This window comes from Phyllostomus hastatus, unplaced genomic scaffold (genome assembly GCF_019186645.2).
Source record: "Phyllostomus hastatus isolate PE091 unplaced genomic scaffold, TTU_PhHast_1.1 phas_contig_90, whole genome shotgun sequence".
Lineage (NCBI taxonomy): Eukaryota > Metazoa > Chordata > Mammalia > Chiroptera > Phyllostomidae > Phyllostomus > Phyllostomus hastatus.
The window spans coordinates 13,269,235-13,293,050 of NW_025333984.1; the positions used below are offsets into that span (position 1 = coordinate 13,269,235).

The 23,816-nt window shown below is 36.7% G+C and overlaps 1 protein-coding gene across 6 annotated transcripts in view; it reads left to right on the forward strand.

Annotated features, from left to right (window-relative positions):
* LAMP2 (lysosomal associated membrane protein 2) overlaps window positions 1-16,062 on the forward strand; it is a 40,466-nt gene extending 24,404 nt beyond the window's left edge. For 2 of the 6 annotated variants that reach the window (XM_045852161.1, XM_045852162.1), the window contains exons 8-9: window positions 1,241-1,405; window positions 13,644-16,062. In XM_045852161.1, coding sequence (XP_045708117.1) covers window positions 1,241-1,405; window positions 13,644-13,786 — 308 coding nt within the window. In that variant the 3' untranslated portion in view covers window positions 13,787-16,062. Of the gene's footprint in view, window positions 1-1,240; window positions 1,406-3,919; window positions 6,359-10,667; window positions 11,186-13,643 lie in introns of those variants that run through there. The other 4 variants (XM_045852164.1, XM_045852166.1, XM_045852163.1 and 1 more) reach the window with 2 other exon arrangements.
* The last annotated feature ends 7,754 nt before the right edge of the window (window positions 16,063-23,816 follow it).

The following is a 23,816-nucleotide window of genomic DNA, read 5'->3' on the forward strand; positions in this document are numbered from 1 at the left end:
ATATGTTATTGGTACTTCAATAGGGATTGTGTTGAATCCATAAATTGCTTTGGGCAGTATGGACATTTTGATGATGTTCATTCTTCCAATCCATGAACACAGTACATGCTTCCATTTGTTTGTGTCTTCCTCAGTTTCTTTCTTCAGTGTTGTATAGTTTTCTGAGTGCAGGTCATTTACCTCCTTGGTTAGGTTTATTCCTAGGTACTTTATTTTTCTTGTTGCTGTATCAAATGGGATTTTTTTTGTACTGATTTCCATTTCTGATATTTCATTGTTGGTGTACAAAAATGCCTTTGATTTCTGAATATTGACTTTGTATCCTGCTGCTTTGCCAAATTCACTTATTAGGTCAAGTAGTTTTCTGATGGAGTCATAAGGTTTTCTATGTATACTATCATGTCTTCTGTAAACAAGGACAGTTTTACTTCTTCCTTTCTAATTGGATGCTTTTTATTTCTTTTTCTTGTCTGATCACTGTGACTAGGACTTCCAATACTATGTTGAATAGGAGTGGTAAAAGTGAATATCCTTGTCTTGTTCCTGGTCTTAGTGGGAAAGCTCTTAAGTTTTTGCCCATTGAGTATGATGTTGACTGTAAGTTTCTCATATATGGCTTTTATCATGTTGAGGAATGCTATCTCTACTCTTACTTTGCTGAATGTTTTTATCATAAATGGGTGCTGTACCTTACCAAGTGCTTTTTTCACATCTATTGGTATGATCATGTGATTTTTCTTTCCTTTTGTTTATGTGATGTATTTCATTTATTGATTTACAAATATTGTCTTTGCATCCCTGGGATGAATCCCACTTTGATCGCAATTTAAATTCAGTAACTTAAAACTATAGTATTCTGTATTTTGCAGTGTTTTGCATTTTTGAACCATGTTGGATAATAGTTAAGGATGTGACTGATTTTCAGACTATAGAAACATCTATAGAAAGAGAGATGGTGACTAGAATTAGTAGAGTGATCACATTGTAAGGTATAGAAATATTGAATCAATATATTATACACATGAAACTAATATAACTAGAATAATATTGTATGCCAAGTATACTTAAATTTTAAAAAAAGAAAAAAAGGAAAGATAGGGAACCTAGTGATTGGAAGAATTGTTTTTTGTGGGTAGACCTTGTGCTCCAAGCTCTTTATACTTCACTGAAATATCTTGAGGATTGTCCCACTTTTTATGTTGATAGGATAAGAAGTTACTAACATATTTTTCCTTTAAAGTTTTCAGCTTTGCAAATAACAATCTCAGCTACTGGGATGCCCCCCTGGGAAGTTCTTACATGTGCAATAAAGAGCAGACGGTTTCAGTGTCTGAAGCATTTCAGATAAATACCTTTGATCTATGGGTTCAGCCTTTCAGTGTAATACAAGGAAACTATTCTACAGGTAAGAATCAAGTGAGTTTTATTAATAATTGATGGTTTACATTGACTTTTCCTTTGAGTCATGGAAACTTTAAGCAATGACATAGAGAAGTATGGATTCACCTCTTGACTCCGCTATAGAATTCTCAAAGCCTTGGGCAACTTGTGTCACTCTATATTTGGACCATCGTTTTGCTCAAAGTAGATTTTTTTTGTGATCTGAAAAACATTTGCAACAAAGTTCTTAAGAGCTGAAAACTGATATAAGCTTTAAGTGAACTTTACTTAAGGTAGGAGTGCTCCCCACAGTTTTAGTTTGTGGGAAGGATGGCACTTGGAAGCAGCAACTTTAGGCATCTCTCATCTGCCTTGGGGCCATCTTCTAGCTGGAAACATTTTCATACTCGAATGAAAGCAGTTCGGTCATATTTTGCTGAAACGAAAGATTGTGATATTAAAGCCTCTGGTATCATGAACTGTGTTTTGGCCAGCCAGAATTATTTGAAGAGTTTTAAAAGCATGTGCCAGTATGAATGAGTCTTTTTGAAGATCTACTCAGGCCTAATGATGGTGTTTCTCTGATTTTTATTTTTATTAATTTTTTAAATTTTTTTACTTTAACATTTTTTATTGTTGTTCAAGTACAGTTTTCTGCCTTTTCCCCAAGCCTTTGTGAAGGGCTAAGTATAGTGTGTTTATATGAATATTAAAGATGCATTTGGCATTATAAGATTAAAATTTGCACAAAGGAAAAAAGTAGATAAAGTTCTTTAATTGACTTGTCCTTTTAAACTATTTACTTAAAATTGGGGGTTTGTGGATTGCAGCTCTGCTGAACACAGCTATTCCAGTCATCCACATCCACAGAAATTTTAATAATTCCATGGTTTAGAAGGAAATGTAGAAGCTGTGTTTAAAAGTAAATATATGCTTTGTGCCATTCAACTACTTTTGCAGTAGTGCTGAATACCTAGCCTGGCTTGGTGAGGTCAAAATAAAGTAGGTTCTTCACCTTACCATTCATGTGACATGAGAGGCTAATCACACTTAAAAACTTTTTCAAAAAACTCATTTTCCCTTTTGTCTGTTTTTTTTTATTTCAATTATTTTGATCCTTTAATAGTTTTCTCCTTGAGACTTTATCTAGTTCCTCTATATTATTACCTTAATTTTAGGTCCAGATTTGTGTTCAGAATTTAAAATCACATGCAGTGTAATATCAGCTCAAGCCTGTATAGCTAGTTGGCTGTAATAAGAGAAGAGCTCTGTTCTTACTCTAATTTGAAACTTTGGTTTTTATGTACTTAGAATTTAAAATGTCACTCAAATATAAACATGTAATACAGGGCTGGGCAAAAGCAGGTTTATAGTTGTGAGTACATGAAACACAGAGTTTAGTAATTTGTATTTTTCCATATGAACAACTGTAAACTTAATTTTGTCAACCGTTGTATTGATTGATAATGAATGCATCATCAATATGTGAGGTTAGGCTCTTGACTGTGGGTAACTTTAAAAACGACACATTAGTAATACTTGACTAGATAGGAGGAGGAAATACACTTGCAGTAAGGTAAATGGGTGTCGATTGGATGTTACTGGATCACACTACCTACTCCTTAGAAATAGAGTAAATAGCCCCTGTGGACTGCCAGTCCTGACCACATTGATAAATGTAATAAACACAATCAAATTAGTAAGAGTTCCCAGTTTCTTGACTTTTGCAGTCACTAAAGTCATGTACTCTATGTCAGGGATCTGTATACTTTTCTGTAAAGACCCAGACAGTAAGTGTTTTAGGTTTGAAGGCCATATGGTCTCTGTCACAATTATTCAACTCTGCTCTTGAAGCATGAAAACAGCCATTGGCAATAAACCAGTGAGTGTGGCTGTGTTCCAAAAAAACTTTATTTGTGGATATTAAAATTGATTTCATATAATTCTCATTTCTCAAAATATTCTTCTTTTGTTTCTTTTCAACCATTTATAAATTTTTAAAAGCCATTTTTATCTGGGCTAATTTGGCTCATGGGCTGTAGTTTGTCAGTCTGTGTTCTAGAGGATTTTAGAACCAGCCTGTCCCTTCTAATTCCATGATTAAACCTTCCTGATCTGGTCCCAGTGTCCCAAAAGGCATTCACTCTACCACTAAGAGGCTCATCTGACTATGTGAAATGGGCTAGATTGGCTCTCTTCATGTTTGATAAAGTAATACTCCTGTTTTACAAAGGACTTTGAATGTAAATAAATTAAACACATACAAACATATGTGTTTACTCATAGATATGAGTATATATGTATTCATATATGAACATATATACACACATACATGAATGAAAGTACAAATAAGTTTTAGGATTTTAATTCCAGAACCATCTGTAATTTTCTGTAGCATTATCTTTAAAATATACTTGTCTCAGTTACTTAAAGTTGAACTTGTAAGAGCATTTCTGACTTTTGAATCAACATCTTTAACTTTTAGACATTCTTTTTTGATTATACTCATTATTTGTTACACACTTTCTCTCACCTACAGCCCAGGAGTGTTCGCTGGATGATGACACCATTCTAATACCAATTGTAGTTGGTGCTGGTCTTTCAGGCTTGATTATCGTTATAGTGATTGCTTACCTAATTGGCAGAAGAAAAAGTTATGCTGGATATCAGACTCTGTAACACTAATCCATATGTGATCTCTGTTCCAAAATAATAAAGCAAGTACAAGTTCTAACATGCAATACTATTCAATTTAAGGTATATTTAGTTGTAGTTCTGATCTTAGAACTGGTGGTTTGAGAGGTTTCGTTCTTTAATAAATGCAAAGACATCAAAACTATAAACTATAAATTGGTCACATGAATTTGGTTTCCCCAACCAAAGTATTTGAATCTGCTATTTCTACAGCAAAAACATATACAAAAATCACCTGAATTATAAGTTCTATTTTATTGGGTTGAATTAATGTTTTAATATTTTTATTTTAGATGTTCTGAGTAGAAATTTACAGTTTAGGAAAAACAGTTTTAAAAAAGATATTTGTTTTCTTGCATGTGGTTGTATTGAGACAATACATTCTACAGTGGATTTGTACTTGCTCCTTTGCATTTTTTTCTGTGATTTTGTTTGCAGGTTAATTTAGTTGCTTTGACATTGCTGCATATTTGACCTATGAGATATATGCCAGTTTTCAGCAGTCTAGTATTGTTTGTTCTTAGCCACGACTGCTTTCCTATGCTTTTTTAATACATTTGTATTTAATGTGGCTGTAATGACAAAAGATACAAAAGCTTTTGAAATTTTAAAGTAGGTGTTAAGCTTATTGTTTAATCCTTTTAAAAAAGAACTGGATATTGCAATCTTTTAAATTGCAAGATACAAGACTATTCCAGCTGGACATTTCAATCCATTTTCTAGGTGCTTTAGAGATAATTGCTAGGCAGTGCCAATTTTGGGCATTAGTCCTTTGTACCCGTAAATTGGCCTCTACCTGCAGCGCTAAAGTTAATGTAGACTTCTCTTTAGACTTCCAGTGTCCTTGGTGGTGGTAGTATGTTTTATTCCTTTCTTGTGTTTCCTTTTCCTTAAAGAAGAAATGCCATTATGTCCTAGAATCGAGATAAAGAAGAGCACTTCCACTTAAAGTAATTTGCACCTAACCCAAAAGTCTGTCTTCTCCATTAAAAAGTTATTCTTTGTTTCCAGCTTGCACTGATTGCTACAACATTTACTAATTTGGCTTTCCCATTTAAATGGTTCTGTGCTAATCAAAACTTACATTATTATTGTTCATTATGGTAGAATCATTATTAATTTATGTATTTATGTTCAGTTTTGTCCTCTGGGGATAGGCACCAATTGTCCATTTACCGTACACCACCTAATGTTTATATGAGAAAGCAAAACATTTCAACTTCATAGTTAACACATCAAGTATTTTTTGCTGTTTCTAGATTTTTTTTATTGGAATGGCTGAGCAGATATTTAGAAATTGTTAATATACAGCCATATACCAAAGGTGTCTGAGTTTTTTTGGTTGGGAGATTATGTGTACCCCTATTCACTAGAAAATGTCTGGGTTTCCAAAATATTATTGATGTTGAATTAATTTGGTAGTCTAGCTAAAACACACACACACACACACACACAAACACACACACAAACAATTGCATGTTAGTATGTGTATGTCTATAATTACCTTTCGAGTTATATTGGAGTGCTAAATATCTTCTCCCACTTAAATTTGCTCTCTGTTTAGGGTAGCTTGAAAGTCTTACTGGCTCAGAATCAGATGCCTAATCAGCCCCTCTCCTAAAGCTACATTGAGCTGCATTGCCAGCTTAAGCACTTATTAAGGACTAAATATAAATCTGATTTTTAAAAATTGTTGTTTATTTAAATAGTATCTTAGTGTAAGAGCATTAACTTTAGAAGAATGGATAATGCTTATAAGAAGTAGACCTTAGATATTTCTCATAAGTCAAAATAAAGCAACTTTTTAAAAAAAAATAGAAATTAGAAGCACAAGTGGGTGGCAGTGGCTTAATGCTGTTAATATTTCTAAAAGTTTCTACATTTAACTATATACCTGATTCATACTAAAATACCTCTCATTAGCACTGTTTTCTAGGAAATCTGACTTCATTGAATATTTTTTGTATTTTACATGGGCCAGTTTATATACGGTTATTTCCATTATTATTTCCTGTAGCCACATATTCTTTGTACCTTTTGTAGCTTTATTTGCTTTACTGGGTATACACCTTGATGGTCTAACACTATATGGTTCTGCGTGTTTTGCATGTTTTATCATTTGTATAAAGAAACTGGTCCATGTAAATACTTCTAATGTTTTTTTTCTCAACTGTGTAAGCCACTAGTTGATGTATGGTGTTTCTCTTTAGATATTTGCTTGTCCATTTGCTCAACATATTGCTTCTAAAACAAATAATAAAGATTGTTTTATTTCTTAAGGAAATTTGCTCACATTTTTTCCTGTTGGTTAAAGTCAAGATGTGGTATGCCACATAATGACCATTTCCTCCAAAAGGAAAAACTTTACAAATGCTCAGAAGTAGAACTAAATTATTTCTAAAATTGTCTGTCATAGTATTACTATCTGGAAGAGTGGTCACATACATGGATCTGTACTAATGATGGGCTGGCTACAGAGTAAGAATCACCTGGGAAGCTTGTTATATAAAAATTCAGATTCTAAGCTCCATTGCTAGAGGATTTAATTGAACAGGTCTGGGATGAGGGGTGTGTGTGTGTGTGTGTGTGTGTGTGTGTGTGTGTGTGTTTATAAGCTCCCCAGCTGAATCTGGTGTGTAGCTAACTGGGGAATCAGTGATCAAGAGTATTCATTTCATAGTAAAAGCATCAGAGTATCTTGTTAGGCACATCAACTCCTAAGCTAAGTCTGATATTTAATATCTATACATAGCAGTTGTACTTTGTGACCATATGATCCAAGCTATTGATCTGAACCAAAATAGGGTTGTGTGCAATCTCTCTCTCAGATTCCCTAAAATGAATGGCTCATAAGGTTCATATGGCTTATATGGCTCATAACTTTCCTCTGGATTACCCAGTTAAACCATATGACTGCCAGTTAATTTCACAGCTCCCACCTCTACTACTAGCTACCACGTGACTTCTTTGCCAAGCTGCTTAACTTCTGGGGTCCCTTAAACCTAAGGGCTTTAAAATCCCATTACTTTATTTCTTTTCGGTACTAGTTTTCCATTTCAGTGAAGATTTGAGCATATTTAGAAGGAATCTGATAAGTTCCTTGTTATGTATCAAGAACATACTTTATATACAGTGTAAAATGCACCATCTTAAGTTTCTTTAATTTTTTTAGGAGGAATTCTTATAAGACTCAGCTATTTTTAAGATTATAGCATTTCATCTCTGGTTAGGTAGATAATGTTAAATTGGCTTGGACTCATCTCTGTCCCTCTCATCTTCCTATCTTTTACCCTGGTAGCTAACTTTCTGTTATCAATAATTTCCGTATCTTGTTTTTGAAAGTAGTATACTTAGACATGATACTAAATAGCTTCAACTGTCTTTTCACACTTTTCACATATTGATGTACTTCAGTTTGGTTGTATATCTAAAAGGTATATAATAAAAAAGATGTCACATAAGAATGTGATTCCTAACACTGATTTTTCCAAAGAGACATTTAACACAATTGGTTTTTAAAAGGAGTTTTGTTTTACATTTTGTTAAAATGTATGTCTCAGCTTTCACACTGAATATCATATTTCAAAGATTTCTGAGCTAATAGAAAACTGAAGATAACAGTATTTTTAAATCAACAAGAAACTTTTTGTTGAAATTTCAATGGCTGTGAATTTTTTTATCTTTAAAAATTTTCACTGCTTCTGTGACTGTTGAACTCTTCCACAGGTACACTTTTCCTTTGCCCCAAAATATTTGGTCTCAAGTGTACATTAGACAAACAGATCAGATCAGAATGACTCACAAAGTGATACTTTCTTCTCTTCAGGATGTGATCCTATTAAAATTAGTTTTTCCAAAATATCTTTCCATTACTTAAAGGATCCATAAAGGTTGAATGTATAACATCATTAGTTATAAATTAATACTTCACATGCTAATTGAGAGCATTTTAAATCAGTGACAGCAGCAAGAAAGATCTTTGTATTAGTGGAATTACCTTTTTGATCTACTCTGCAACTGTTTGTCTTACATGAAAGCCTTCTTAGCAGTATTTATGAAAGTTGTTTTAGTACTAGGTTAAATACCCAATTTGGGAAAGATGGTTATGAATCTGTTGTCAGAATTAGAAATTGATCTACTAATGAATTTTTTTAAAGTTACATTAAGTCCAAGGCATAATACTGTATGGTACATGTCACATAATAGTTTATATGCTGGGTAATAATTTGGGAAATTGAAAGGGGAGGCTAACTGGGTACTCTTAACAAATGCCATATAGTCACAAGTCACATCTGGCAACCTCAGCTTTCTGGATTTTTAATAGAACTGAGAAGCAAGTAAGAAAGAACATTGAGCTGGAAGCCAGAGTTGATGTCATAAAGTCCAGGACTGCATCTTGTTCCTAGTTATTGCCCTGGAGGCTAGCCTGGCACATTTCTTAAACGCAGGCACAATCAGAATTGCCTTGCAGCCTGTTCATTCTTATTTTCGACCCAAATTCTAATAAGCTTAATTATCTGATTTATCCAGCCCTGGTAGATTGCAAGCTAGGAGGAGAACTAGGGCAATTAGAGTCAAGGAAATGGAAAAATAGTAAGAAGTGGTGACTCAAAATCCTAGCCTTTCCCTTTTTGTAAATCTATCTCCATCTGCACTATTCATTCCTTCCTCCTCTCCAATCTCAGTAGGTTTTCTTTTCCTGGGAATTCCACTCCTTCTGGAATCCCATTTCTCCTACCTCTTAGGAAACCTTGTACCATTCAGCATCTCCAACCTGTCAAATGCTAATGGCTCTTTCCCTCATCCTATAAACATATTTAAGTCTCTTTCACCTTGAAGATACGCTTTCTCAACCCCACGTCTCCCTTATAATTACCTCCCTACTGTCCTCTCTGTTCTAAACTTCTTGAAATGAGTATTATGTTCCCCATCCCAAGTTCTTGATCTCCCACTAGTCACTTCCTGTTTACTCTTAAACCTGCAGCAGTTTGACTCATAGCCCCCACCCTTCGTATTGCTAGGTCCAATGGGCATTTTTCAGACTTCTCTAACATTTTACACAATTCTCCCTCACTACTTGAAACTGTTTCTTTCACTGGCACTATTTTCTACCTGCCTTTTCTACTTCTTTTTCCTGCTCCTCTATCCCTCAAATATTAGTGTTCCCAAGGGTTTTGCCTCTGGTCCTCTTTCTACTACTTGCCATCACTAAGAAATATCTTTGTGGTTTTAACTGCAACTTAGGTTCATCAACAACTTGGGGAAATGTATCTTAAACTCAGCAGATCTAAAATAGAATATGCCCTTCTTCCACCCTACCCCCCACACACAGATTTTAAAAATAAAAAAAATACAAAAATAACTATAAACAAAACTGAAATGCATATATTCTTCCTCCTGTATTCCCTATCATGAACTGGGACCAGCATCTACATAGTCACTTAAGCTATGGGTGGAATTGGAAACCATTCAATTATCTTCTCCTACCACACCACTGACATCCATTCGGTCAATTCTGCCTTCTAATTGTATCTCTAGTCTGTCCCTTACGCATTTGCACTCCGTTAAACCAGTTCAGGACTGGATTATTGGACATCTGGACTGTAGCAATAGAGGTGCCTCCTAACTTAATATCACTAGTCATCTTTGCCACAACTTCTGAAGCAATATCCTGCTTCAAGCCCTGCTGCACTTTCTTTTGTGGCCTTCAGTATAAGGCCAAGCTGCTCACAGCATAGAGGGCCTTTGTGAGCTGCTGCTTTTCCTGCCGAGAGTACTTGATCCGATGTTCTCCCCATGCCAACCTTCTTGCATTTCCCTTGAAGTGCTGTGTTTTCTTACCTTCCTTATTTTTGTCTTTGCCATTCTCTAGACCTGAAATGCCCTTTTCCCATTACCTGCATGGTTAATTCCTGTTCATCTTTTAAAACACAACTCCAGGTTCGCTTCTTTTGAAGTATGTCTTGTGTAACCAGGCTGAGTTGAGTGTGCCTCTGAAATACTTCCGTGACACTTTCTGTGTTGCCTGCCCCTATTATAGCCCATTTTGAAATTATAACCACTGATTTTCTTGTCTCTCATACTGGATTGAACATCTTAAGGCAAACAGTTATACCATTGGCCAATTTAAGTCTTTCCCCACTACTAAATAATCCCAGATTGCCATGCATTGAGTTCTTTGGTCTGCGTAGTATAGTTGTTCACTTGGTTCATTTCATTAATACTTTACAAACTGCAGTGTTCCACTGAGACAGCATCATAACACTCTGAAAGCTCACAGGCTGATAGTCCAGAAAAGAGTTACTATATTTATTCATTATCTTCTGTTTAAGGAATCTGGGAAGTATGTGGTCATTTTATGTATCTTCCAAAATGAGTGGAGTGCATTTTGGGGGTCCTTTAAAAGTGTATGATTTGGTTATTTGGAAAATCACTTTTGTGGAATATCTCATTTGCTGGTAATGAATGCCAATGACTTGTTACTTTGGTGTAAAAAAAAATATGTGTTGGGAAGTGCTGATTTTAAGTTAAATTTTACAGATTTGAAATTTTGTCATTGTTTCTGTTCTCAATTGTCCTTTCTTCACATCTAGCTCAAGACTGCAGTGCAGATGACGACAACTTCCTTGTGCCCATAGCGGTGGGAGCAGCATTGGCAGGAGTACTTATTCTAGTGTTGCTGGCTTACTTTATTGGTCTCAAGCGCCATCACACTGGATATGAGCAGTTTTAGAACCTGCAATTTGATTGATTATATAAAAACACATGCACATAACAAGATTTTCTTGCCTCTTAATTTTGAAACACTTCACTCCTTAAGATTGATTTGTTGAAATTGATCAGTGCTAGCATTTGAGATAAATCTTTATTAACACAACACTATTCTCTTTGATCAACTTAAAATAAAAAATGTCCTTACTGGCCTGAAGACAAACTTGTTAAAAAGAACATTGGTGTGCAATGTTTTTAGGTCTATTAGGTCTATCTTAAGAAGCCTCGGCCAAATTTTGATCCTAATCTAAGATACATTAAATTTATTAACATGGCCACTATAAGAATAAAATATGTAGCTGTCTCTTAATAGAATTAATAAATACTATTTCACTCCTGGTGTTCTGTTTCAGTGTATAAGAACGATACTGATTTAAACTCATCACAGTGCCTTTGCATATAGTTTATTAAATACTGATGTGGCATAAATGCCCATCAGATATAGGCAAACTTGGTTTTCAGTTGAATGTCCTCAGGACCACTGCATTTTTTAGGTTATGTGACTTTTTGTTGATTTCTTTGAGTTCAAGTTAAGGATAAGTCAGGATCTTAGGCTTGTGATTTTTTTCCCCCCTAGGTAAATAATAGAGCCAAAAGGCCACAGTAGAACCTAACTAGTTTTTTTAAATCTTCACTCAGGGATATGTTTATTGATTAGAGACAGACAGACAGACATTGATCGCTTGCCTCTCATAGGTGCCCCAGCTGAGGATCAAACCCACAAGTTACCTATGGGAATCAAACATACAACCTTTTGGTGTATGGGATGACACTCCAACCAACCGAGCCACCCGGCCAGGGCCACAGTATTTTCTAATTACTTATTTTAAAAATTGTTTATTTTTTTCACCAGTAGAGACGGAAAAGATTCAAGCATATTTAACCACTTGCCTTTTTTTTTTCTTGTGTTAGTCTTTGGGTGCCTGATTAGCATTGAAAGAAATATTCTATGAACTAATTAGGACAGATTGTGTTGTGTTTCTCTACCTCATCTTGTTACTCTCTAGAGCATTAAAATCTATTTAGTGTTGTCATCAGACTGGTACTTATGAAATGTAAGCTAACAGCAATCTCAGAAGGGATGCAGTGAAGCATAGCAACTAGGCTGTTGCTTTTTCAAGACAGTCCCTGTGAGGCAGAGCATAGACAGGGAAGGGGGGCCATAGAGAGAAGCTGTTGGCATTATTAAAATGAGCCAGATAATCAGCCCCTGTTGAGGCATATTCCTTATTATAAGTGCAGCACAGATACTGAATGTAAGAACAAATAAGAAGGAAGCTTAATTAATAGACTTGAGAAGACTTTCACATTAGAATTATTTTATTCCTTCTATGTATATATTAGCTGGTTCAGAATTTCTGTAACTCACTGATTAGAGTATTTTGGTACCCAGCTATTAGTCTCTGAAAGCTTTCATTAAAATATAAATTCTTTCAACATAGGCTACCTTAATAACTGAAACTCATATACTCAGAAACATAGCAACTGTTTTTCTTTTTTATGAATGACAAAAGTGCAAGAGGAGGAAAAGATAAAATTAGAGGAAAATTCAAGTTATTGCTTAATCATAAATCATACCAAATATCACATTTTGTTAATTGAATTAGACTCATACTGGAAAGGACCTTGAATGTTATTTACTAACCCTATAATTTCACAGAAAGGGAAGTAACTTCACTGAAGTTACATATCTAGTGGTCAACAAAACCATTAGCATTTTGATAAAAATTGTCCCAATGAAATCTAGTCACTCAATAGTAAAACTAATTTAAACATGAAATTATGAGACCAAAATGGAGCACTTGGAGCTTCTGCACTACTTTCAATAAATAATAACATATGATCTCAACTTTAAGTATTTTTAAAGCACTAAATATTAGATTTTTCAATAATAATAATAATAATAATAATAATAATAATAATATGCTGAAACACTCTTATGTTGATCTCTATTTGCTACTTCAAAACCTAAACCTCTTTGAATGGGATCACAAACATGGGAGGAAAACAGAAAGGAAGGAACACTTGTTGATCACCTGATATGTATCGGATGCTTTAGAAGTACCATTGTATATAATCCTCAAATACCTTATAATACAGATATTACTCCCCTTTGACAGATGAGGAAAGTGAGGCCCAGTTTAAATAACTTGACCCCCTAGGGTCCCTTTGTAATTTATGGAATCAAGATTCAAACTTGGTTCTGTCTGAATCCAGAGCTCAAAATCTACATTGCACACCCTGCCTTCCTGGTGGTCCAGTGGAAAGGACTGCAATGTATGGGATTCTGCATGTATAACCTGATAGTTACCTATTGCCTGTGTGAACAATTTTATACTGCATTTTTTATCCTAAGTTTGTTTCAACTTATACTTTATTACTCATACAGAATTCTTATTTCTATTTTAATGATAATGGTGGCGAGGGAGAAAGGGAACAGGGAAATATTCAGGAAGTGGTTTTAGGAATAGATGATATAGCTCTTTTCCCCAGTGTAATTTCACAAACATAAACTCTCCCCATGTTAGGCAAGTGCAATTCTGTGTTTTAGACCTTTTCCTGTTCTTCCCTTAACTTCTGCTTTTTGTACGGAGGCATTTGCTGTGATTTGAGATGAATTGATGAGAACTATAAGAAGATTGGTTGCTTAGAAATATTTGGGTGGATATAGAGAAAATAAGAGAAGTGGGGCAATGTTCTAAACGACTAACTTATGTACACTTTCAAAATGCTGTTTCTGCTTAATTGCATTCCTTACTAATTTCCTTTCCTTGATTCTGTCTGTTCTTTTCTAACAGCTGAAGAATGTTCCGCAGACTCTGACCTCAACTTTCTTATTCCTGTTGCAGTGGGTGTGGCCTTGGGCTTCCTTATAATTGTTGTCTTTATCTCTTACATGATCGGAAGAAGGAAAAGTCGAACTGGGTATCAGTCTGTGTAGCCAGTTAAATCCAGCATTTTTTGGTTTTCAGCCATCAGAAGTTATGTTTCCATTGGCTAAAAGCCAGGAAATGTTGTGCAATTGATTAAGATAAGCAGACTAACCTCAGTGAATTGCTAGCTAACTTGGGCATGAGTAGCACTTATTTTTTAAAAAATGTATTAGGACCAATTTCCTTTGTTTTCCTATTTTTCTTTCCTTTGTTAAAGTGTAATTGGGAGAAAAAATGTGGTTTAGAATGTTTCTTTAGTAAATAATAATTTTAACCCTCTGGATCTACTTATAATAGCATTTCTACTGAAGTATAATTTTATATGTTGCAGTTACTTGTATTTGGCTACTTTGACATTATTTGCAAAATCAAAGATGTTAGAGAATCTAACTTGCTTCAGGAAATAAATTCAAGAAAGTAATGAATTCATTTTCATTGGAGGCAAACACAAAATTTGGTCCGTAATAAGATTTCCTTTCTCAACCTCCTGATCAGGATTATTTAAATCTGTATTTTTCTGCTAGTTAAAGAAAGAAGGAAATGTCTTCACAATACTCTGTTTAATAGCAAAAGTTTGGCTGTTTCCTTCACTTCTATATTTTAACAAAGTTGTCTTTTTCTTTTCCTCCTGGAGTTTGGAATATACTGATTACCTAGCTTGACATTTAAGATGAAGGATGTAGTAAGATCTTTGGCTTTTTGGAAGGTGTTGATACAGAGTGGGTTATGGTTTTTTAGGGTTATGATTTAGAATGTTTTTTTCCCTTAGAGCCTTAACTTGTTCTGAAAGTTAATTCATCCTCCACTAAAACAAAGTTCTATACTTTGTGTGCCTCCTGCACTCTCCCATTTCCTATGTGAAGTCTAATTGATATTTTAAATGTATCAACTTCTCAAAGCAGCAAGAGCTATCTCTAGAGGTTAGTGGACCCTAAAGTGTCATCAACTGCCTAGCCAAAGGTGGACTGGAATTATTCTGTAAATTTGTTGATCTCAATATAGACTTATATCCTAGTCAAGACCTCTAGAGGCTCTAGCTTTTAGAGTAAGGCTGTAGAGACCACTCATCCCAATATCTGTTTGATTGGCTAGGCTGTTGAATTGCCCTTCGATTTGGAAGCACAGTGTTGTATTTCTCCAGGGGCCAAATGGCTGCTTTGCACACCTGTTACTAGTATAAGGCAGATGTTAATTTCATCAAGCTATTTTATCTCTATATAACTAAAAACAAAAATTTCCAAAGATCTGCCTTCACTTCCAAAATGTCCCATGGAATATTAAATTGAGCTTAAACCTTAAGTTAGTTTGTTATTAAATCCGAGGATCAAGTCCCCATCTACCTCTCAGCACAATGCAGATGCTCACCACCTTATTGTTGCCATTAGCTGATGCCAGAACTCTTTACCAATGACTGGAATTAAAAAAGAAAGAAAATTTATCAACATCTTTCTTTACTACCTTTACCTACTGTGAATCTCAAAAGCATATATTCCAAATGGGAGTAGAAAGTCAGATTGCTCAATTCTCCCTTAGAACACTCTAGTTGTGACACGCAGATTCAAGCTCTCCCCTACTTGCTAAGTAAATCAAGAATGTTTTCTTTTTTAAATGGTCTCCTGTGAAAACAATTGCTTATTTGTTATTTGGTCAAAATGATGGCACCATGAAGAATGGTGGCTTCATTTCAATAAATATTTTTGAGATGATTTTCTAGAACCCAGATTATTTAAATCAGATTGTGACCTGGCTAGGTATATGAATTGGAAATTCAAATACATTCAAAATTATAGGTTCATTTAAAAGTGTTCTACCTTTAAATGAAGAGTAGGGGACTAATATCACTTAATTCTTTAGTAGGTGTCATGGCTTTATCTTAGATAATTACGAAATGTGCATTTAATCTTCTTTGAGAACTAAGATTAAAAAACAAAATATTAACAGAGGGTTAAAACAAACACTGCTTCAACTCCAATTAAATATAGGAAGCCCCAAATCTGGGATCTGAGTGTTCAGTTAGCTTTACTCACTGAGTTCATTTTTATGGCAGTACAATAGTGGGTCAGAGAGTAGTAGGACTTTGAGCTCATGAATAAAAATAATTGTTTTCACCTAAGCTTCTTTGGGAGAACCGATACTTGCTGCTAAGTCAAATTTTGGATATATCAATTTAATGAACTAATTAATACCTGCAAAGTAAAACATAACTGTGGTACTCCTGTTTGATCTGACATGTGTGATTTTTAGATCAATGAATTCTAAAATAATAAAGATCATATAATCCAGATCACTGTGGATAACTTCATTTTTATTCTGTGTGTTTAGGTTTAAGAGCTTAGATTGATTTGTATAATCTCAAATTCTAGTCTCTTGAATTGTCAATAGGAATCATATGATGTCATAGGTCTGCAAATTAACCAATTGCCATCATTAAGAAGGCATTAGAACCTTTAGTTCAGATGCCTCAAATATGGGGGCCTATCTGGTCATGAAAATTCCAAGAAAACATTCTGAATAAAATCTGGAAATCTAACTTTATGACCCTTTTGTTTTAGTAAAGATTTTATTTTTAGAGAGAGGAAGGGAGGCAGAAAGAAAGTGAGAGAAACATCAATGTCTGGTTGTCTCTTGCCTGCCCCCTACTGGGGACCTGGCCTGCAACCCAGGCATGTGCCCTGACTGGGAATTGAACCAGCAACCCTTTAGATCACAGGCAAGCACTCAGTACACTGAGCCACACCAGCCAGGGCATAAAGCAGCTATAGTTTACTGAGCAGTTATAGTAAATGTGAGCACTTTACACACATTATTTCCTTTAATCCTCACAGCAGCTCTGAGGTTGGGCAGTATCATTCCCAGTTTATAGATAAAGTATTAACTGAGGCTTGAGTTGGTTACTTAGCCAAAGTTGCACAGAGAGTAAGTGACAACACTGACATTTGAGCCCAGCTCTGCCTGTCTTCAAAAGCCATGCTCTTAACTGCTCTGTATCCTGGATTCTAGGAAATGATCAATTTTTAAAAAATGTATACCTTACATTAAATGGTTACAGCAATTGGTCTTCTGTACTCTTCTATCCTGTGTGATGTAGTCACTCTATAAATGGCCCCCAATATTCTTAAAATAACTTGAGTTTTGTCCAGCCCACTTGAGGGGCCAGACGGATGTTGTGGTAGCATGCCTTCTGAAAGATCAAACCAAGGCTGGTTTGTTCTGTACTTCATCAGTAATGTTTAAGCCCTGAATATCATTTTTTTCAGAGTAGCCTCATCTAATTATTCTGATCATGTACCATTATCATTCTGCCCTCAAACGGTTCTGCACCATGACTCATTTTGACCGCATCAGTGTGTTTAAGAGACTAAATGGAACTGTCTCCTCACTTTCACTAAATGAATGCATTCCTACCCTGAGCCATCCTGTGGCTTTAAGTGCAGTATGACCATGACAACAATCCTCACTAGGTAGTTCTGAGCCCCAATACACAGTTTCTATGGTCCCATATAGAGCCTTTTTAATGGATTTCAAGGAATCCTTACCCACATACTTCCAGTTTCCAGCCCTAATCTGCAGTGCTCCCCTACCCACCTTATCTGCTCTCCTGTACTCACTCCACTCCAGCCATACTGGCACTCCTGCTACTCCTCAAAGGCCTTTGACACCGAGGGGTGTCAAACTCATTTTCACTGGGGGCGGGGGTGGGGGGCGGCACATCAGCTTCGCAGTTAGTTGCCTTCAAAAGGCTGAATGTAACTTGAGGACTGTATAAATGTAACTGCTCCTTAATAGTTAAGTGAGAGCTTGGCGCTGTGCCTGGTAGAAACAAGGTGCCGGGCCGGATAAAACAAGGTGGAGGCCGGATTCAGCCCACAGGCCTTGTGTTTGCCACCTGTGCCCTAAAGCTTCTCTGACTTCTACTTGGAAAGATCTTCCCATAGCTATCACGCTTACCCTCTCATCCCATTCAATTCTCTTTCCAAATGTCACCCAACGAAACACTCCCTGACCGCCCTATTTAAAAGAGCACTCCCCATCCCCAGGACTGTCCATTCCCCCGACTGTTTTGTTTTTTACCACCTATCACCATCTGACACCTTATATATTTTACTTAATCTGTGTTTCATGTATGTTTCCCACTAGAAGGTAAATTTCATGAGAGCAGGAATTTTTGCCATGTTTACTACTCTGTCCCAGTCCCTAGAACAGTGCCTGGTACATAGTTCATACTGAATAAGTATTTGCACGATGAATGAGTGGTCATCTTGTGTAATAGCTGAATATTTATTGAGCACTTAGTACCTTGTTTTATCCACAGTTGTAACAAATATTGCCAATTAAACTATGGCTGTGAGAGGCCTACTGGTTTCAAAGATGTTAAGATATGAAAAAAATGTACATCTTAGAATTGATGTGTGCCAGGCACTGTAGAGAGTGCTGTATGTGGATTATATCATCTATTTATCATCAATCCATTGAATGCAGCTGGGATTCAGAGCCAAGTCTTTGGAGGTGATGTCTTTAAGCACTCTGCTATTACAGCCTCCATTTAGCATAACAGACTGGTTCTTGTGTCAGTTTCAATTCCAAAAACAGAATTCTGTGTCTATAGTTGCTATAATATTCAAGTTTAAAGCAGACAGAATATTTGATATTCATTCTTCCTTCTTTTGAATGCTATGTAGGATAGCTTGGCAGGTGTGTCAGAACAGAACTTGAATCCTGGCTTTTACTACACAGTAGCAGTGTGAACTTGGACAAGTTATTAACCCCTGTAAGCCAAAGTTTCTCCTTCAGTAAAATGGAGATGATCTTATAGGGTTTTTAAGAGAATTATGTAACACAATGCTACCAAGTACATAGTAGTGAGCAATAAATGTGAACTTTTTTAATATAGATTGGGATCTTTTTCCTAAAGATGATGGATGTCAAATGTCTAGACAAGATCATGGAAGGAGGAAGTGAAGAGTGAGAATAGGGCTGAGACAGAGGAACAAAAATCCACTCAAACTAGGTTTAAAAAAGAAATAAATTATGAAACTATAGGGTAAGTCTTATAGAACCTAATTGAAGGAAGTATATCTGGGGCTCTAAGGAATAGAGAGTTAAATTATAAAGCTTCAGCTGAGAATAAGCAGGTTATGACTACCAGGAAAGTTTAAAAAAGATGAATAATGAGTGATAACTTGTACTGCATTTATTAAAATGTGTTATAAAACCAGAATCAAATGTTAGGTGGATATAAGAAAAGGCCAACAGTTCAACGGACAAGAAAAAGATACACACAGACTCACTGATATGTATTTGGTATTAGATAAAGATGTTCTTTTCAACTCAATGGGGAAAGAATGGAACATTGAAAGATAACACTGAGATACAAGGTTATTTATTTTGGGGAAAAACACATTTAGACACCAACATCATAATAAGTACCAAAATAAATGTAAGGATGATTAAAGAGTTCAAATTTTTTAAACTATAAAAGATATAGAATCAAATGTAGATGGTTGTATATCTTATTTCAAAATAAAGAAGCCTTTCCTAAGAATAAAAGAAAAAAAAAACACTGGAAAAGGAAAAATCTCAATATATAAAAGTTTAGTACTTCTGACTATAAAAATACCACCAGATAAAATTTGAACTACAAACAAGGGGAAATACTTGCAATCTTAAATATGACAAGGGTTAGGATAGTATTCATACTATCAAATAAATACAAAACAAGATAAAATAGATATTCCATGAGTAAACTTGAATGAGGATGTGAATAACTAAATCATGACGGAAGAAATACAAATGAATAAGTAACTTGAAAAAATGTTCCTAGTAAACAAAAAATATATAAATTAAAACAAGATATCCTTCAAACACATTGAGGTATTTTTAATGATGATATTTACTCTTGGTCATGGTACAGAAAGCTGCACGCTAACATAATTTTGAGATTGAAAATAAAAATGGGAAAACAATCTAAATGCCCAATAAAATAGAACTAGTTAAGCAAATTGAAACATTGACAGAAAATGTTACATGGCCATTTAAAAACAGTTTCTCAAATAATATGAATATACTTGTACTGTTAAGTGAAAAATGAATGTTAGAAAAATATGTACTATTCTGTTTTGGTGTATATATATATATATATATATATATATATATATATATATATACTCTGTGTGTGTGTGTGTACGCATGTATATGCGCACACACCCATGCTAGGTGTAGAGTCCACTATAAGAATAGTCCAGATTGGAGCTACTACTACAGTCAGGGAGGCGACAAAAAAAAGTATGTACCACATCTTGTCTTGGTATGTATATGTATACATGGACATGTGTGTATGTATACAAAACACATTAAAATATAAACAGTAGTCACCTCCCTGTTTAAGGATTGTGGATGGTTTTAATTGTTTTTTATATTTCTGCTTTGGTGAATCCAGTTTACTTTGCTAATCAGACAGGGCCTCAGGAAGATAAATTCCCAAGAGAGTGGGTTTTTAATCTCCTTGGTTCTCTCTTGCACTCTGCTTGTAAAGGACAGCTGGCTTCATGAGAGGACAAAGCCTCCACTCCTACCAGATATCAGGGCTCTCCCTTCATTTGAAACATGCTTTTATAAAGAAAGATTATTTTACATTGTTCATTAGTCCAGTCACCTGGCCTTTACCATGCATCATGCACAGCTTTCTCACCCCCAGAAAAATGCAGAGGCACACTTATCACTGGTCTGCTATTGCTTCCTGTGACACCCGAGAGTCTCTTTCCCCATCCCTACACTTTTTCACATGCTGCCTGCAGAGGCCCCCACAAGAAGGGCCAGGATGGAAACCACTACTTACCTTTTGCAGTTGAGATGAATGGGAATGGACATGTTGATGGCAAGGTGCTTTGTGGAGGTGGGGCGGGGGTAAACATACCAACCACTACGTGCTGCTCTGTTTCCTGTATCTCTGTCTCTGCCAGTTTTACCAGGATGACACCTCTAGGAGCTATGTCCACAATCCTCTTCTTCCAGCACCTTCTTTTCTAGCACCAACACTCCACAGCAACCAAGCCTGCCTGACTCTTTCACCATCTCCACCCACTTTCCTCTCCCCTAGACTGCCTCTATGACTCAGAGTCCTTCCATTATAATCAGTCCTATTAGTCAAGGTATTGGGAGACCGTGTTAACTTCTATTCATTGGTAATGGCAAAAGATTGAGGCACTGTGATACAGTAGAAAGGGCGTGGAGTTTGGTGCCAGGCAAATAAGGGCTAAAACCCAGGCTTCACCAACTGCCAACTGAGTTACTCAGTTACCACATCTGTAAAATGGGAATAAAATGTCCTCCTTGAAGAACTATTAATAAGGGTATCTATAATACCTATACTGTACAGAGCTGTGACAGTGACCAAAGGGTTTATGACCATAAAGTGTCACATAGTAGGTACTTAGTGATGTGAGCAGTTACTAAATAGGTATCCTTTATTTGTTACCTCATTATCACAGCAGAACCAGAGGTAAGAAGCTAAACACTTTGGGGGGATCAGAGAAATTCAGTGACTTGTTCAAGGTCACACAGCTAGTGAATGACAGAGCAGGTATATAAAACCAGGTCTCTCTGGCTCCAAAGCCCAGACTCTTCCCTTAAGTAACTTACTGCCTTTACCTGCATGTGCCCAGCCCCGAATGAAGGGATAACTGACAGCCAACATCAATGATTCTGGCCAAAGATTCATGCAGGTTTCTATGAAAAAAGTCCTGAAATACTGGGTAATCACATTGAGCTGTAGAAGAGAACGTGCCCAGGGCTGGGTCTGCTTTCACAGAGATCTACAGACATTCCAGTGGACATCACAGTGTTGTGAGGCCCTAAATGAACAAACCATGAAATTTGTTCTTATTACACTATGGATTACAAAGGTTCTCAAACTTCCAGGGGCATCATAAACACCTGTTATGCTTCAACCCCAGGACTTCTAGAGTCAGATCTGGGGGGCGGAGCATGAGAATTTGCAGTTGTAACAAGTACCCAGGTGATCCTGATGCTGTTGGTTCAGAAACCACACTTCGAGAAGTACCAGATTAAAATGTATGATACCATTCCCAAGTCTCATCTGTGTACCATCCTCCCAAAATCCCAGGGAGCTGTCAGCACACACAAGAGTATCTTAAAGTCAGCACTGATAAAAGAGTTTTAGCTCAATGTCCCTCCTTGTCCCCCTGCCTCCCCAGTGCCTTCCCAAGTAACCAAAGCATCCTGGTGATCAGGCCTCTGAGGGAAGAAAAAGTTGGTGGGGGCAGGATCACTTCTGTGCTCTGCCCCATCTCTGTCCCTAATCAGGTAACGAGCTACCCACATTTGCCTCAGGGAACATTTGTCTTGTTAGCAGACTGAGCCTGGCTGTTGTCCAGAATCCTGAGCACCTTGATGGGATCATGCATAGGAAGGAAGGGACAATGCCTTGGAAAAGGGAAATGAAAGGCAGCATGGGGGCTGGGTGGAGGTGAGCAAAGGAGGGGAAAGGGGGACATCTGTAATAGTGTCAACAAAAATAAAGTTTAAAAAAAATGAGGGAAATTTATACTGAGAGGGACAGGGCCTCAGAGAGATGGTGCACACAGGGAGCCTGGACCCCAAACACTAGGTCTCCTAGCCTAGGCAGAAACCTCCTCCCCACCTCACCTCTCATACCCCACAGGCCCAGGAGCAGCAGAGATGCCCACCTTCAAGGGACTGGAACAGTGAGTGTAGCAGAGACTATCACAAAATGATTGGAGGCCCCACAGAAGCCCCCCTCCCTCCCATTCTTAAGTAACCTATGAAAGAGGAAGGTCCCTTCAAAAGGGAATGAGATTGACCTTTCACCTCAGTGGGATGGAGGGAGATGCAGATTTAAGCTGCAACATATGAGCAAGCCTGCCCTGAGATACACACTACACAGAAGACACAGCAGAAAAACGCACACTTTATTACTAGTTAGAATCAGAAAATCCTGACAAAGGTTGAGCTTGGTGAACTGGGCAGATCTCAGAGGAGAAATTCTAGGACATCTTTTGTTCAAACTGGAGGCTGATCTAACTTCCCACCCCCTGGGCTCCAACGGCCTTTGGGGGCCCACAGAGAACACACCATGTGGAAGACAAGAAACACAGAGACATTCTCGTGTGCCTGTCCCACCCAGTTCGGTCTATTCTTTAATCCAGTTAGTCCTCCCAAGAGAAGCACCACGTCTGTCCTTGGAATTCCTTTTGTTCTTCATCCACTCTTGACTGGACAGGGACTTGAGATGAAAGTGGCCAAGGCTCAGGCCTTACATATATAACCAACACTCCCCCAAACACTGCCTTTCTTTAAGACAGTCACCCTGTGGTCTTTCAAACAACAAAACGAAGGCCCCACGGAAGCCCCCCTCCCTCCCTATCCTTGAGAGGATAGCTGTCCCTCTCAAAGGAGGAAATAAGCAGAACCAGAAAAGTCCTGGTTCTGGCCACTTTCCCAATATTTGCCACTGCTCATTTGTCTCACCTGGGACCAACGAGATGAGCAGTTATGTTACTCAAGTCCTTTCATGAAACTCTATTTGATGTTGCTCTCAAGACTGCAAAACTATCTGGATATTATTTCAGTTCGGTTTACCTAAAGGTTGTATTACATGCAAGGCAAAGAGGTCACCTCTGATCTATTTTGTATCTCAAATTATGCTCTCTCCTGTAATCTAACCAAACTCACTAAATAAGGTTATAATGTGTGAACCAGATAATAACATATAATTGTATTTCCTAAGAAATATTAGACAATAACTATTAGTTCAATTAATGAATAAAACTCAATAAAATTGCTATAATCTCTAAAATGTACTACTAACACCCCAACCCCCATTTGAACTGTGCTATATTAATCCCTTTTCCCCAACAGAAAGATTAAGTTCTAATAAAATCTGTCTGTTCTCCCTTGTTCCAAAATATGTGTGCCAGAATGTCTCCTTTTCCCTGATTCTTCCACATTCTTTTTAGCTCCAGCCAGTTGAGGTTTCAGTGCAGTGCAGGCTGCTTGCTC